This window comes from Lepisosteus oculatus, chromosome 22 (assembly GCF_040954835.1).
Source record: "Lepisosteus oculatus isolate fLepOcu1 chromosome 22, fLepOcu1.hap2, whole genome shotgun sequence".
Taxonomy (NCBI): domain Eukaryota; kingdom Metazoa; phylum Chordata; class Actinopteri; order Semionotiformes; family Lepisosteidae; genus Lepisosteus; species Lepisosteus oculatus.
Window position 1 is genome coordinate 5,810,404 of NC_090717.1, and position 17,142 is coordinate 5,827,545.

Here is a 17,142-nt window from a genome sequence, read left to right on the forward strand (position 1 = left end):
GGGAGTTAAATACATTGGTAGACCAGACAGATTGCGGCTGCTTGCAGAGATTTTAAAACCCAACAGCTGGCAGATAGCAGACAGCAGGCAACCCCCCCCAACAAAAAAACAAATTGTGTGTACCTATAGAAGAACCTTGCTCCATTTTAAAATTTCAGGACAGAAATGGAAACGACTGAGCAGCAGTTTACTCTGAAACCTCTGTATTAGAATTGAATGAGATTCCATGCATCAGTGTCAAATGAAAATGCTTTAATTTCCCTCATTTTTTGTCTCTCTATCCCCCCCCCCAAGAGATAGACACCATGATTTGGCCATCTTGCTAGCTTAGTATAAAGAGTACTTAATCTAAAGCTCCCCTTATCTCACCTTTCTTTATCTAAGCCTATCTCCAAAAGTTCCTTTGGATTTGGTGCGCTGAATCGTCTGTTTTCTAATCCTGATCAGTAAGGAATTTCATCCCATTACACAATCAAAAAGGTCTCTCTTTTTCACATACTACGGGAAGTGTTTATTTCATGTTACAGAATCACGGCTAGACCACACAGACTGAAGACACCAGAAAGAATTTTAGAAATAAGACCCCCCCCCCCCCCAACGTAGACCCCAATATGAATGCTGAACCAATTGAGCTCTACAGGAAATCAATGTTTGGAGTCTATTGGACAAGTATACAGTATTTTGATAGATATTATTAGTGTCACAAAGCACAGCCACTCTTATCATAGAGCATATTTATAAATGCTATGAGGCATGACAATTGGAGAAAAGGGGGATGTTGGCCATCCTTCTCTCTTAATCACAGTATGCAAAGCACCACAGGTATTCTAACACAGACCTCTGGCACCAGTCATCCTGCAATTTCACAAACTCTTTTCCAGTGTCCCCGCTTCCCTGGGCAGACCAAAGACGCACCTCAATTCTACTCTAATTGGCCCAGAAGACCTGACCTCCCATAACATTCCTTCTGAAAGCTGAGAAAACAGTCTATAGCAATGAATTAGAGTGTGCTTTCCTCCCTTTCATTCTGTGACCTTGTGGAGTGTAGTTCTGCATTGGAAAAAGGCACGAGCAAACATGAAGCAGAGAGTCATGTTTTCCACCACTAAGGTAATTATTTACCATAATTGCTGCAGAGTAATGAGGGGTCTTTATGGAACTCATTTTTCTAGCAATTAAACACAGTCAAAACATTTTTTTAAAAGAGCCCTTTTTTCTCACGCATGCCTTCTGAATCTTTGTCTCCATTTTAACCTTCTCCAGGTTACAGCCAGACGAGTTCAAGTCTAACTCTGAGCTCCTTCAGGAAGAGCCATTTGGAACAAAGTGTGACTTGACATTGCAGATGAAATCAATTGTGAAGTTCGCTTTAGAAAAGTTAATCCTGGTATTTCTTTGCCTAGTTCCGAGAAGGTTCTAATTTGTGTTTTAAAGCCACGTTGGTCTAGATTTCAAACTTACTTTTCAGATGGCATTTGATCATTTTTGACAGCAACATAAACTGTACTAAAAGTGTAAACAAAAAGCTCACATAATACACAATGACAGGTTTAGAAACTAACACTTCCTGACAGACTAGCACAGATCTAGGATTCATGTTCCAAACTCAAACATTATTTCCATGGCCCATACTTTATCTTTGGCATTGCCCTGATTTTCGTACCCTGTACAATGCACATCAGCATATACTTTTACATCTTTCTCGCCTACTAATAATCCAAGTTAGTCTGTGTGAACTGTTGTGGCACAGGACTTACAGAAGGGCTTGGACCACATACTGGCAAATGTCAGGTAACTGGAGATGGAGAGGCCAGGACCTTCACCTGGTCATTTCTGCCCCCCATCTTTAATCTGCTCTTTTGAGGTAAGGTCCAGCCTACTCTAGTGTCAAGGTTATCCCAAAACTTTCTCTGTTTGGCAAATAGCCACCCAGAAAAGATCAATGTACAGTAGTTTTGCATCTATTCCCAAGTACCTTAAACAGATGCCAGGTCAACAGGAGGTTAAGATCTTCAAGCTCTACAAAGTGAAGCACACATGAATCCCGACATTAAAGGCCCGACTTAAGACTCTACACCAGTAGTCTGATGGGCTCAGAAATAGGAGCACAGCAAAGCAGAATGGAGCCAGAGACTGGAATGTAGAAGTTATCTGCTTTATTTGCTTCAAGTCAAACAATAATAAAATAACGAAGGAGAGAATAAATTAAAACATCTACATTAAAATAAAGAGATTTCAGTCCTGAGATTGACAAAAAAGCAGGTGTTTTGTATCTGAAAGTACAAGATTAATAATGATATTTGAAGGGGCAGGGCAGCAGTTTTGGAGACAATGGGAAAGAGAGGGAGAAGGGGCTGAAGTTAAAGTAAGCAATCACAGGGAAACAGGGCTGTAGGCACATTCAAGAGTTGAGAATCACAAGGCTAAAGATTTTACAGCTTTGTCTGAGTCAGGCTCCTTCATTAAATTATCAAGCCTTCTTTCAAAATCATATATATTAAAAAAGTAATATATTCTTTACACATTTATCCTGAGGAAACATACAGTTTTCAAACATAAATACAATACTGCAGGGAGACCAATGAGAGATGCTTCATAGAGTTCGATTTCCATATATATTATTTTTCAAGGTTGGTGTTCCCCAGACTTTGGCTGTGCTGGTGGTCCAAAGATCAATCCAGAAACAATCACTAGTTTTTTTTTCCCCATTCCCGGTTGATCTAAATATTAAAAACATTAATATTTCCCAGACTCTCTTGTGTTATGAATGGTTGCTGTGGTTACAAGTATGAAGGAAATGCGAAAGAGATGCATTTGTTATCAGTCCAATAACACTCAAGAAAATAAAACGGCTTAGGAAATGGTGAGCATCAACCACAGTCCCACTGAAAACATGGAGAATCGCCTGCAGTTCAATACCAATGGAAGCCAAGGCCCTGTAGTGCTGCTGTTTCAGTGTTGACATGGAGTTTATTTACGACGCCCAGAGGGTGTTGTATCCAGTTTCAAATAAGTAGTTTTTCTCTGAATGACCACCGTCAAGGACTTCAAAACCGAAAAATTAAAGGTAAGCGACAAAACAAGTGAGATCTAAAATGACCAAATACAAAACATTTTCCAGTGCATCAGTAAAAAACAAATTTCCAGAAGGGCCTTTAAAATACCTTGAACTGGAGGGCTGTACTCCTTTACACAGCGATAACACAATAAAAAAAGTCTGGTATCCCAAGTAGTCTGCTGGAATGCTTTTCAAGTAACAGTATGTCAGAGTATGTTCTGAGCAACAACAACAACAACAAAAAAAAGATTTTGTAAGCTTTTTACACCTCAGAAGAAATGTGACAGAGACAACAGCAATGTTTAATGTCAAGGTAGTACATTTACTAGGAATAAAGCGAATGCCCAGCCTGCAGGGAATCATTTGTCTGCAACAGCACCGAGTCAGTGTGTCTGTAACGCGTGCATATCTACATTTCCTTGTCAGGCCACATAACAGTAATTAACATATTTTATCAAATGCTCTGATTGCCTCTCAAAAACACTCACTCAGTATTTCTCCAGGGGTTGAAATTCAGTTGAAAAAAAAGAGAATATCTCCATTGCAGTGACAACACAAGGAGTGAAAATTTCCTGAACAAGGGCCACCAAGGGATCTGTCATAAGCATCAAAAAGGAGAAACTTTATGGAAAAAAGAAATGTTACTATCTAAAAAAGTTCCCTTTCAAATCGCTGACATCAAGGGTAAAGCATCGGTTTGGTGTCCTAATTCATTTTCAAATGGAAATGTCCTCTGTACGAGCAGATAAACGCTATACAGCCATCACTCTTCTTAACAGGCAAAAAACGCTCTGAATATTAAAATAACACAAACACTAGCTAGTTCTGTGGCAGTTTTCACAGTGCTCTGTCTGTGCTGGCATTATAAAGCAGTGACAGGAAATATTGTAATTTCAGTGTGACAAGTGTGCTGCTGAGCCAGGGCTTGATTCCAGTCCCGCCACAAACACAGGTTGAAGTGTTAGTGTTCGCTCACCAGAGGGACAGCATCCCTGTTGTCCACAACAGGGCCAACCAGGAACTGCTGATCTCCACAGAGAGAGCAGCTGGCCTTGTTTTTTTTTTTTCGCCTCACAAAATGGCCTTTCATTCGCCCCCTTTCGCCCATCTTCTCTGTGTTTAGTGTTTTTTTTTTTCGTGTGCCCGCGCTAAACTCAAGGCCTGTTTGTCTCCAGCGTTCCACAAAGACGTATCCATCTTTCCGAGACAAACACAAACAGACTCGGAAAATTCTTCCGAAGGCCGTGCCTGTGTTCTCTGAGGAAATAAGCAGCGGCTTGTTTTGTTAGAAACGTGTTATCGCATTACTGCTGTTTATTCACAACGCGCGGCCAATCTGCCAGGCGAGGCCTGGTCTCTCTTCAAGGATAGCCTTGAAGGACGCAAACTCACAACTTTTGACTTCTACCCAGTTTCCCCCCCCACTCACCAGACAGAACGGTGAATATTATTCCTTTCACAGTTTCCATTCTGTCTCACCTCCCTATTGTCTAAACACACACACACTCCAGGCTTGCGTGTGACAACAACTTGGGACACCGGGGGAAAAAACAATGTCTAGCATGCCTAAAAAAAAACACATTATCCAGCTAGTCTTTCATATCTCCTTCTGCAAGACTGAAATGCAAAAATTTGAAAGCTTGGCAACACCTTGGTCAGACTCCACTGTGCGTGAAATCTTGAAAATCTTTTAGAAGGGTTTATTAAAAATGCCTCCGATAACCACAGACATAATCAAAGGGCTGGTAATTTCATACTAAAGGCTGAAAGTTCTTGGGGAGGTCATACTGCAGCCATCATTAGCTGTGGGTTACAAAGAAGAGAAACCTTGATATATAAATGTACCTGCCAGTTGGAAACTACAAATACAGTGGGGCCCTCTGAGGGCCCTTTCCTCATCTTTCTCACGCAAACAGGAGATGAAAACTGGGTGCAAGAAACACTGATAATAAGACAGCACCCCCCCCCACCACCGCCATTATATCTCTCTTTTTGTAGTGGCCTCTGAGGATTCTCTCAATCTTTCTTCTGTGTGCCCTTGAAATGTTGATAAAACTAGCTGAGAGGAATGTGTGCGCGCGGAGGTCTCGGAGAAAGCTGATTAGTGTCGCTCCCAGGGGCTGGAGGGGATAAACAAATAGGAGGCTGGCCATGGAAAACACTCACGCCATGCTGAAATAGGAAACGGAAAAGCCACGGAGAAATACAGATTGAAGGAGTGGAATGGAAAAGGAATAAAATTGACTGGTAAACGAGGTGTGGGGGTTTGGGGACAAAAAAAAAGCAAAGAAAGAGGAATATACAGTAATTCTGATTCTTCTTCCTATTCTGACACTAGAGGGCATTGGCTTCTGAAATTGCTTCAAATTTAAAGCAAGAAAAGGTTTAAAATACCTTTAGATGCAGCTGGAACCGGTTTTCACCATTATGACAACTTTAACAAGTAAGAATTTTAGTGCTTTTTAACCACACTTTTGTAAAATAGCTTGGATTGGTTTGGACAGAAAAATAAATCGCCAATAAACTTGAATACACAGATAAATTCAAAACTGTCATAGTAGTATATTGTTAAACTCTTGCTATGGAACCAAAAAATGACCAATACAAGCCTGGCACTCAAGCCAAATAGATTCACTATTTAAATACTTTGGGAATGGGTTGTTCTACTTTAAAAGATATTCTATACATATAAGCCTTTTCCCTCCCCAGCCTTTTATAGTGTCCTGATTGAAAAATCTGTCAAAAAAAGTTAGGAGCAAAAACAAATGATTGCAAGGAGGTAACAACAAAAAATAAAAACATCAGCAAAATGTCAGCTATGCCGTCCCCACGGCAACCTACACATAATGGATATCTGTGGGTAGCTTTCATTCACCAGGGACCAAAACAGCATTGGTGATCTTACACAAACAACTCCCTCCCTCCTCTCATTAATTTCACCCTCAGATGCACACTCCTTTCCTGTAGGCCCTGAGAGAAGCCTGCTGTTTGCTTTATGATAGTCCCTGAGTCTGGGCCCTGTAGGCACTGAGAGCACTGTTGTCAACTGGAGCAGGAACAATGAACTTTGTTGAGTGGGCCTGATGGGCAACTGTTGTCAAGAGCTTAAAACTAAACGTCCTGTTCACTTGAAGTATCACAATCAAACCTTCTTACAATCCTTGTGGGCTTCACTGTGGCTATTTTTTTCATACCGTTCAGCAGATTTTCTTGGGATTTTTAGGTTTAGTGAGAGACAGGGATGCTAACTTTGGGAGTGCGGAGCACCACTTGCTAGCTTCACAGTTTAAACTTTAGAGGACAGTGTGGCCCAGTTCACTCTGCCTCAGGGAGATTGGTCTAGATGGAACAGAGTAACTGGCTGTGGGATTAGAAGTGACAAAAGCAGCTCGGCAATTATCCTGATTTTTAACAGACAGCGTACTCTCTTTATTCCAGTAAGGGCATTTTAACCTGCCCTACAAGAAAGATGGACAAAATGTATGAATTAGCCACTAATTAATACATGTGCATAAAAAAAAACTTTGTTCCATCATATGCCTGTACAAACACAGAAATTGAAAGCTCTGCTTCTAAAAGAGGGTTTAAAAGTTCTGGGGCAAGAACCTGATGAGCACAGTCCTGGGTAAACACTCATCCCAAAACTCAGCATTGCAGTTTGTTTAAGTATTTAGTCTTTTCACTGCACTGGCCTACAGAGGGGGGGCTCAGATAATGACACACCATATGCCACCGCGTTTCAGCAGCTGAGAAAGCCTCGAGTGGATGAGTGAAGCTCTGAGCAGAATCTATTTGGAATTTAATACTATTATCCTAATGTGGGCAGCCAGCCCATTGTCAGGTCAGGACTCGGCTTGCAGCGCTAGAAAGGTTAGGGTCAAGGTGGGCGGAATAAAACCTACCCCCCCCCACCGCCGCCGCCACCAACAGCCACAGTATAGAGAACATGGAGTCTCCCACAGACTGCATGAAGTCTCTGCCTCTCTCAGAAAGGCCTCCTCCCTTCTGTCCCCTTCAAAATTGAGGGCATGGATCACTCAATGCACTGCAAACAAAGGCTCCAGCCTCCAAGTTTGCCCTCCAGTGTAACACAAGACAGAAAAAAAGCTTCAGGAAAACAAAAAAAGACAAAGACTGATTAAGGTTAGGGGCCTAGAGGTAGATAACATTTCATGAATTCGTCCAAAGCAGGACATTTTTAAAATGGGGGGGAAAAAGCATTCAGCTTGTCCTTTTTTTTTAGAGGGACCCCTTTTTTCCCTTACCCCAACCCACCTACCCAAAGTTTAAGGCCATTGCTAAAAACTTACTTGAAAAGCTGACTGCTGCAAACAGAAAAGGTCACAACCCACTCAGCAATGACAGCAGTGCACAGCAGGAAAGAGACCCAGTACTGGACTTCCAGCCCAAAGCCTACTTCATCCAAGGCTTCTTTACTGGCTATGAGAAAGGGGACAGAGATGAAATATAAAGGCAAGGAGATGAAGATGAAAGGAACAGCAGAGGAAAAAGAGGGGAGATTTTCCAAAAGGATATAAACATCTGAAACAGGGTTTATGAAAGTGGCACGTTTCACCCTCTCATCCAACAGACAGCTCTCTAGTCTGAATTGAAAGTTGTGGTAATTTAATCTCGAGGCAGAGGCCTACTGTTTGGTTTTAATCAGAAGGTACAATTCAGGGACGAGAATTAAAATCCCTTCTACGCTCTTTGGTTGTTTTCAATCTCAGTTACCTAAAAAACATTCACAATTGTTTTTACAAAATAATCTCTTCTGATCTGTGATTTAGAAAATACACAAGAAACGGGAAACTATTCTATAGCATTTTTAAAATGCCCAGGATCACTGTCAAGCTTTTTATAAATATAAATTCAGCCTTAGAAACCATGTATCCAAATATGGATATTTTAAGAAAGGCATTCTCAATGAAAAGAGGTACTTTGTGTCCATCAGGTTGGTCACTCACAGATCACAGTGGCCTACAGCTAAACCTTCTTTGTATTTTTTTTTACCAGAAATTATGTTAGATGCATCCTTTTTCCCTTTGCAAATCTACATGCATTGCATATTGAGGTATTATGCAATCATTATGGAACATAACAGCAAGCAACCCAGTGGATGCAAACTGGAAGCCCATTTCATTTCCTATGTAACTGACAGCAGAAGAAGCCCTTTCTGGTAAGCAATTAGTCAAAATCGTCTTGTTCCTTGAGAGCTATATATGAGCTCGTCGTCCAAAAACTTTTTCCTCGGCAGCCCCGGAGACGGATGAAAATAGTTAAATAAAATCTTAAGGGTCTTATGGAGATGTCTTATGGAAAAGAACGCATTTGTATTGAATAATGAACAAGCAGTTAGCCTTTAATTTAAGAGAGACTTAAATAATGTTTGTACTTGACTCAGTTGCGTTCCTTTTAAAAAAAAAAAAAATTAATATACTGAATGAAGTGAAAGACCTCTTTAAAGAGATTAACCATGCTTTAGGTTGATTAGGTTGAGTGCAGACAAGAGTTTCTCTTTCAAATAAATTCTAATGAAAAACCATGGGGTTATGCATGCATGACTCAACATCTGTCAATCTTAAAATTTATCAATAAGGTAGCCTTTTATTAACAGTGCTAAAGGGCTTACCACAGCCCCCTTTAGAACTGAAACTCATGACACACTGCAATTTTGCTTTAATTCAAATTGCTGCTTTAGCAAATTGTTTGGAGGCTCTCTTTTCTAGCAGGGACATCCATTTTACCAAAAGCAAATTAAGACGACTGCACAGATAAAATGAAAAAGAAAATGAAATATGCCTCAATTAATTATTTTCAGCGATTCTGGTTTTGCCATGGTGTTGCAAAATCATCAGTAAAATATTCTTATTACAGCATTTGGGCTAAGAACAGCGGGTGGAGAAGACATACTTTAATTGTACAGATGTCTGTGATGCCAGTATTATTGGTTTTATAATGGAGTAGTAAGGTAATAAGATGGTTTCGGTCTCTAAGGCAAAGTAATAAAACAAAATCTTTATGAAGTCATATATTCAACACACACAACACACTCACAGTTATGCCTGAAAGCATCAATGTCTTTGTTGACTGTGAAACATTATATGAAAATATTTGATTCCCAAGGGTTTTCAGCTCACTGCAATAACATTATTCTACAATCCCAGTCTCACTAACACTCAGGATAATCCAAAATCGGGAAACAATAGTTCCCGATGCACAATATTTCACCAAAAATGTCCCCTTAATCAGCACACTACACAGTGTTCCTTAAAGCAACAAAAAGGAGGAATATTACATTGATCTGTGGCAGCTTCACAAAAACTAATTTCTGTCATAAATGTTTGTATAAAGTACGTCAGAGCTTTCTGATGAAAGCTGAGGTAAGTGGCAGTACAGTCACAATAATTGCACTTTTTGGAATATACAGTATATTGTCTGCTGCCAATATTTTTCTGAAAAAGCTTTCACCAGGTTGATATAAATGTATATTAGTTTATGGGGATAACTTACTTAGGGAGGGTAACGGTGGTACAAACCTACAGCATGTACACATTCTAAATCTGATCATTTGGGTATAAGTGGTGATTTTTTTCAAATTGTCCTTCCTCCAATTGTAGGAATCAAGGCAATGGACTTAACAAAAACACAGTACATTCACTTGGAAGGGCTGCATCTTCATTAAAGACCTGCACTGTTCCTTTTTTCAGCTAAGTGCTAAAGACCTTTTAACCAGAATAAGAATGCAGTACTACATCCAGCATATCACAGCATGAAAAGAATTATATTTCTACTGACTGTATGTTACAAAAGAAAAGTGAAATGAGTGCCACACCATAACACTACCTTGCCTTTTCAGCTACAGTCCAAAAAGCCACAGGATTGGGTTTTTTTCTCCAAACCAAAGAGAAAAGTGAAGAGTTTTAGGTATTCCACATCAGTATGCAAGCCCCATACACTATCTTGTACTTTGTTAGCCTGCCTTTTCTCTATGACAGATCTCGTGGGTGGCACTGGATTAAGATCTGATCCTGGATTTCAATCTTGATTTGATATCACTGGAAGATTAAGCCCTCTCTCACACCAATTCGCGACTCACAGACAGAGCTGAAGGCAATCAGAGGGACAGTCATCAGAGTTTGCAAGACATCTCTGCCCAGCTCCTTCACAGCTGGGATCAAAGGTTGCATTTCCTTATCCGATTCACGCTGTTCTTACTGGAATTGAGCTCCATCCTGCCCCGTAGTGTGAAATTCCTATTTTTGTGCACTTCAGATCGGATTTAATCCGAGCCCCCTCTATACCCATCACCACCAGTTTCTACATAACGGCATAGCAAAATCCACCAGCCCATCCACAGCCACACAAGAGTTTCTTTTTCAGGACTTTAAAAACCATGATTTCTCAGCAGCTGATAGTTTTGAGGGACGTGACCCTTAAATCACACATAACGCACCAAACCAAGCCTGGGGAACTGTTGAAACCAATAGGACAAAGGCAGGTTGAGAGGACCTCCGAAACAGACAGACATTCTATATTCGCAACGCATCTGAATTTTTTTTTTGTTGTCGTTTTTGCTTGTTCTGCTTCCATTGTGTTGCTTTCACAGCATCTCCCAACATGTCAAAGACTGGCTGTTCTTACAGCACCAAACCAGCAGAGGCCTCACGTTTCATCCAGGAGGAGCCACGGACAGATGGAGAATGCAACCCAAAATAAAAAAAAATACACAACAAAAGGAGAAAAAAAAACTAAACTTCAAAACTAAGCAATAAGAAATAAAGATGTGTATTCCCCTTAGCAGCCAACGCATGTCTTATATTAACCTAAAATATATAAAACGGCAACAAAAAAATAACAGGTTCAAGTTTTCAAGTTTCTTATTAAATAGATTTAATCCAGATCACCCCAAACCCCATCCCTTCTGCTGACTAGCTTCTATACTCCAAGCAGTGCAATTGAAACATTATTTTCTTAAAGAGCTTGTCATGTCATTCCATAGCATTGATCCTTCTACTTTCTAATTCCAACATTTTTTGTTTTGGAGAGAAGCCTGTAGTCACTGCCATTCCCAATTGGGGGGAACCAAGGTTGGAAAAGTGATCAGGCTTTTTGGGGGTAGCAGGGGGGTTGGGGAGAGGGGTCGTGTGCATGTCATATCAAGATTCATATCCTGTCACAAGATGGATAAAATAAAATGGAATGAAAACACCCCCCTCCCACACCCCCCCAAAAAACAGCACACAAATACCTGTTGGCAAATACCAGTTATTCAGGCTTTCGGCATGAATTCCCCATCGTTCGCCTGCCCCAAAACCCCACCCCCCCTCCCACCCCACCCTGCATGGCATTTTCACCTCTAACCTTTGCCCTCTACAGCTAGCACACTGGCTTTTTCAGGGGTGCTTCAATAAAACAACAAGCCCAGACCGTCATCGCCCTTCGGTTCATTTAAAGCAGTGCCAATCACATTTATATATATCTATAGATATTTATATATAATAAAGATCTCCTCTTTTTTTTGTTAATTCTTTTCACTCTTGACATTGTTCGCGGGGGTTTTATCTATAAACTGGTAGCCGGATGTGTGCGTGCTGGTGGTCCAACAGCCGGGGTACGGATACCGTCTCATAGCCTTTCCCCAGCATCTGCTCCTTGATGCAGGGGGGGTGGATGTCATTGATCAGGTACTCCAGGGACTGCAGGCTGCTGCTCAGGATGGAGGTGTTGCAGAGGCTTTTGCTGGGCAGGCTGCAGCACAGACCCCCGCCACTGTCCACGGGGGGGTGGGGGTGGTGGTGGGGGTGGTGGTGGTGGTGGTGATGGTGGTGATGGGGGAACCCGAGCTCCCGGTGTCCTGCCCCCGCGCCACCCGTGTTGACCCCGGCCAGGTCCTGGGGGTTGTAGCAGTCGCTGTCGGGGGTCACCAGCACGCTGTTCCAGGGGGGCGCAAAGTACTGTCCCACTGAGAAGTTGCCGTGCATGCCGGCGCAGTTCAGCGGGGAGGAGCTGACTTTGTCCAGCCCGCCGGCGCTGGCCGTGAGCGCGTAAGGCCTGGAGGACACCTGGGCGCCGCCCGCCACCACCCCTCCCGCGCCCCCTGGCACGCACGTTTCTGGAGACTTACTGATGCCCCCCCCGCTGCTGCTCCCAGCGCTGTACATCCGTAGCGCAGCCTGCTGCTGCTGCTGCTGCTGCTGCTGCTTCTGCTGCCAGAGGAGGTAATCCATGCTGTCCATGTAGGCCGTCCCGGCTTTGGCTATCTCCGCCCCCTGGGCGGGCAGCATGGCACCCGTGTAGGCCAGGCTGCCTTGAGGCGCCATGCCGGTGGCAAAGCCGTTGGAGGAGGAGTTCGAAGAGGCGGCCGCCGCCGCCGACTGCTTGGCGGGGCTGGGGTTCGCCGATGTTGCCGCCGCCGCCGCCGCCGCCGCCACCACCACCCCTGGGCAGACCTGCTGCAGGGCCTGGGCCTGGCAGTGTTGGTTGATCTGGTAGATGATGCTCTGAATGGAGGGGAGATTGGACTGGGGGGGCAGAGCCAGACCTCGGCCTCCCGCTATGGGGATCACCGAAGCGGCTACCGTGACGTTCGGGGGCACAGACAACGTGGGGGCTTCGGGAGGTTTGGGCGGTCCTGTGTGGTACGGTATCTGCCCATGGCCATGGGCTAAAGTGCTGCTACTGGGTGGCGGGTAAGGAGCCACCGCAATTTGGGCTGGGGATAGCTTAGTCCGCTTGCCCTCAGAGTTCTTGACCACACCTTTGACTGTGGGGGCGGAGGCAGCCCTGACAATGGCCAGCAGGCCTTGGTAGCCCCCCGTGTGAAGGTGAGGGTAGGGACTGTAGCGCTGACCAGTGGTGTCGTAGCCATTGACAGTTCGGTTAAGGTGCTTGTGCTGTGGTACCCTGATATTAGTGGGGAAGATCTTGATGGACAGCGGGCTGTTGGCAGTCTTCTGTGCGTAAGCATCGAGCTCAGCTGGGCTGGGATACCGGGGTGAATGCATGGGGGCTGCTAGCTCACCTACAAGGCAAACACAAAAACAGCCTTTATTTGTAGTGTTTGGATGAGTCACACTGAGATCCCTAGAGTTGTTTCCAGCAGGAGGATCTCTTTCATTCCTAGCCATGAAGATTTTGCTCAATGGTCATATCTTGGATGCTCAGAGTAAAAATCCAGTGCTGGTAGCATGCATCACAAATGCACTGCTTGAAAAACCATTTTTAAATTGCAACCCAAAATTAATTGAAATTGCATGCAGCAGACAGCACTCCAAATATACCAAACACATTCCAGGGATTTTGGCTGAAACTAGGCATAACCTTGATGAACCCAGAATATTAGCACCCTATGTTTATTCCTATGTATAGGGGTATATTCTTAATTAAGATGAGCACGTTTTGTGAACAGGTACCAAGATCATTGTTGCAGTATCTACAAGGTTGGTGACAAAGAAAATGTTTAGAATAACAAACTACCATTCTGAAGATTTGTGTAAAATTAAGTTTCCTAAATCCTTTTTTTTTCCTTTCTTGCTGAAGTTCCCTGGTTTCTCATCCCTAGACATCTGCAGCTCTTTAAAATCTCATTCCGTAGATGACTGTACCTCAGGCACAGTTAAATCAGTGCTTTGTAAAATTAATTCGGACTTTTTTTTTTAAGAACAAAATTGAGATACCCTGGGAAATCAAGAGGAGAATTTTTTTTTGATGCTTTGGGTCAATTGAGATATGTAGGATTATCACCATCATCACATGGCCAGTTACTCTTTCAATGAAATCACAGGGAGATACACGACAGTAATACAAAAACTGCCCACAAAAGCAGCTTAACCCTAGTTAAAACCATGATCATGTGGATGTGTCCATGTACTAATATCCAAACAACTACCAAGCCCTGCAACTCATTTTTGTGTAACAAATAAGAACACAAGAATGATTCGAAATGAAAGGAGACTTTTTGGCCCCATTTAGCTTGTTTGGATGTTAGTGACTAAAGGATCTCATCCCAGGCTTTCTTGAAAGAAGCCAGAGTATCAGTTTCAACAACAAGACATTTCCACAAGTGTCCTCTGGTTTGTGCTTTGCTGTTCATTCTGAAGAAGTCCACTTCCTCTGTTCAAAACTAAAAAGGTTTAGATCTTTCAGCCTGTCAGAGTAGAACATTCCTCAAAAATAAAAAAATTGTCACATTATTCTAGACTCTGTTGTTCTTCAAAAGAAATCTGTTCATTAAGCAGTAAGCAGAAAATGTGTAAATACTTTTTAGGTCAAGTGCTTAATATTGCAGCTAGTGTCAATGGAGATGCCTGTAACACAATTCCTGTGTTAAACGTCTCTCATTTCTGATCAACATTTTTTTTTAAATGAGCATGTGAGATTAACATTTTTCTTTAAAAAAAGTAAGGGAAACAAGATTTTCTATATCCAAGTAGTCCAAAAAAAACACAGATGGACCTCATGCACCAATATGATTCTCATCTCAATCGCAGTTTTTGATGCACTGGTTACCAGTTTGCATCTTCAATGGCTCTGCCACTATGTCCATTTCTGAGCAGGGTGGATAATAGTTTTTGAAGCTGCCCTGACTTCAAAATTCAATTCCTAAGTGATAAAACCAGGTCACAGACCCGTATCGCCCCTTATTTAGAAAGCCAGGGCTTAACTAGCTTGAAAAAAAAAAACAGCGCAGGGAAACGGCAATCTCTAAGGGCCCATAGTGTGCCAGTGTGGGGGAGGCAAAGGGGCTCGTCGAGATTGGATTTAAACTACATTATTCAGGCAATTTCATGGCTACTTAGCTCACCGCTACAAAAAAAAGAAAAAGAAAAAAGAAAAGCACTCCATTTACAAGCAATAAATCAACGGCTGTAAATTACCAGCACCCCCCAAAAATGACACTTTTATGCAATTTTACAGATGAACAAAAAAGTGCCGAAATTAACTGCGATAACAACGCAGTCAGCAAAAGCCATTGCAACCTGGAGAATGAGAAGAGAGAGAGCGCACGAGTAGGGGGGGAAAAGTAAAAACTCTTCATTTCGTTTGCTGTAACAAAAGGCATTTTTAAAGAGCCTCCATCGCCACACAGTCAGAACTCATTTGTTGTTCCCATTTACACCCCCGCTCAGAGTTTATTTCGAGTATCCAATGAGCCTCCAACTGTGAAAATGATTAAATCTACCAGATCTATCTCATAAAGGAAATAAATTGGGTGTTTAAATGGGAGAAGAAGCACCGAGTCATGTTGCTGTCTGTCCCTGTGGCGCCAAGTGCAGTCGCATTTCTAACACACAAAAAACATTACTACCTGGTAAAGGTATCCGGTAAATCTCAGAAGCAAATAAAGGCTGGGCCTGGTCAGTAGGAAGGTGTGAGATGACTAAGGAAAATCAGGTTCTTGCTATAAGTTGTGATAGTGGACCAGTAGGTGGTGCTCTTCTATGAAGACTACTGTGTGTCCAAACCAATGCACCAGTGACAGTGACTGTGTAGTGGGTGCCATGCTTTGGTTGAGAAGAGGCCCTAAAAAGAGATCCTGATTAATTGATTAAAGGGCATTATATCCCACAGCATTTTTCAAAAGGGTAGGGGGTGTTAACTCCAGAGTTCTGGCTACATTACACTTCTGTACAGTTCAGACTAAAGATTTCTCCTTAATTCAACCCTGAAGTAATTTCTCACTGCATCTTATCTGCTGAGTAATGGGGCTGTTGGTATATAATAGCTGGAATGCCAGGAATTATTATGAATACTAATATTATTATTAAAAACAGAGAGCTCTGACGTCAAAGCAGAACCACTCTTGGGTAGCTAGAGAAAAACAAGAAAGTGGTCTGGTTGGTCCAGCCTCATAGATGGAGTTGTACAAGTCCTACTGCTCCTGATAACTGTGCTAAGTGTATTCAGATATTTAATGTCATCTTACTGGTGTCATAATACTCTATGAGTATGAGTATTATGATAATGAGGGTTACAACACATCGGTCTCCATGAAAGCCAAGCATAACTGTCATATTTCAAGGAGCACGTTCAACATCTATCATCACAAAGCCACTTATTCCTGGTGAGGGTCACAGAAAACACAGAGCGTAGGGCAGAAGGCAGCACTACACCTGGACAAGACGCAGCCCATCACAAGGCACCCTCTCACAAGCACTCACAACTGACAGTTTAGCTAGGCCTATGTTCGGTTTTGGAAGATGGTTGAAAATGGACGACCTGGATAAAACCAACACACACTTGGGGGAGATCAAGGAAACTCCACATAGATGGTACTGCAGACCAGAACAGAACATGGGACCCAAGAGCTGCAAGACCACTCTGCTAGCCTGCCATGCCACAGGGCTGTCCTAGGAGCATACATCGTGCATGTTCTGAAAAGGGCACCCAGGAGAACATTATTGCTCTTATCCTCTCAAACACTTACAGCCTATTCCAGCACAGCACACATATTCCAATAAAAGTGGAGAAAATTCTCAGGGGAATAAGCAAATCACCACATTTGCTGACTTTCTGCAATCTATCATAGCACTTGAATGGATATCAAATACAGAAACGAGAAAACAAATTTTAGAGTGCAAACACTCACTGCTTAGCCTGTTCCCCTGGCAGAAATACCCAATGCCATACCAACACACCATTCCAGTATGCAAGTGAAAACGCAGTTAATGCTGGCTATGAAAGGTAGCTCATACTTTACATTGACAGATATAAGGTTGTATTCGCCCAATTTTTTGCAATGGATTGTTTTGGTACCGTTTGCCAAACATCATCCCTGACCGTCTGCATGGTACAGAAGATACAAAAGACCTACTAAAGATAAAGACTAAAAACTACAGGATTTTTGTGAAAATAGAAGTTGGCACTTCATTGAAATGGTGCTGAACAACCATCTCCATCTTATTACAGCACACTAGCAGCAAGGAGTGCATACAATTACAACATGATAATAACAACTCAGAAACAAAGAAACCAATCAGATAGAAACCACAGAGAGATTTTCCAGATACTGTCCTTTTAATTTTATGCTCAGAAGCTGGTTAATAGCACACCACAATTCTAGGTTATTCTAGGTTGCAGCG

General features: G+C 42.4%; 1 protein-coding gene across 3 annotated transcripts in view; it reads right to left on the reverse strand.

Annotated features, from left to right (window-relative positions):
* Positions 1-2,139: 2,139 nt before the first annotated feature.
* fam222aa (family with sequence similarity 222 member Aa) overlaps positions 2,140-17,142 on the reverse strand; it is a 73,547-nt gene continuing 58,544 nt past the window's right edge. For all 3 annotated transcript variants that reach the window (XM_006640206.3, XM_069182324.1, XM_069182323.1), the window contains exon 3: positions 2,140-13,082. In XM_006640206.3, the coding sequence (XP_006640269.1) occupies positions 11,620-13,082 (1,463 nt within the window). In that variant the 3' untranslated portion in view covers positions 2,140-11,619. The remainder of the gene's footprint in view (positions 13,083-17,142) is intronic.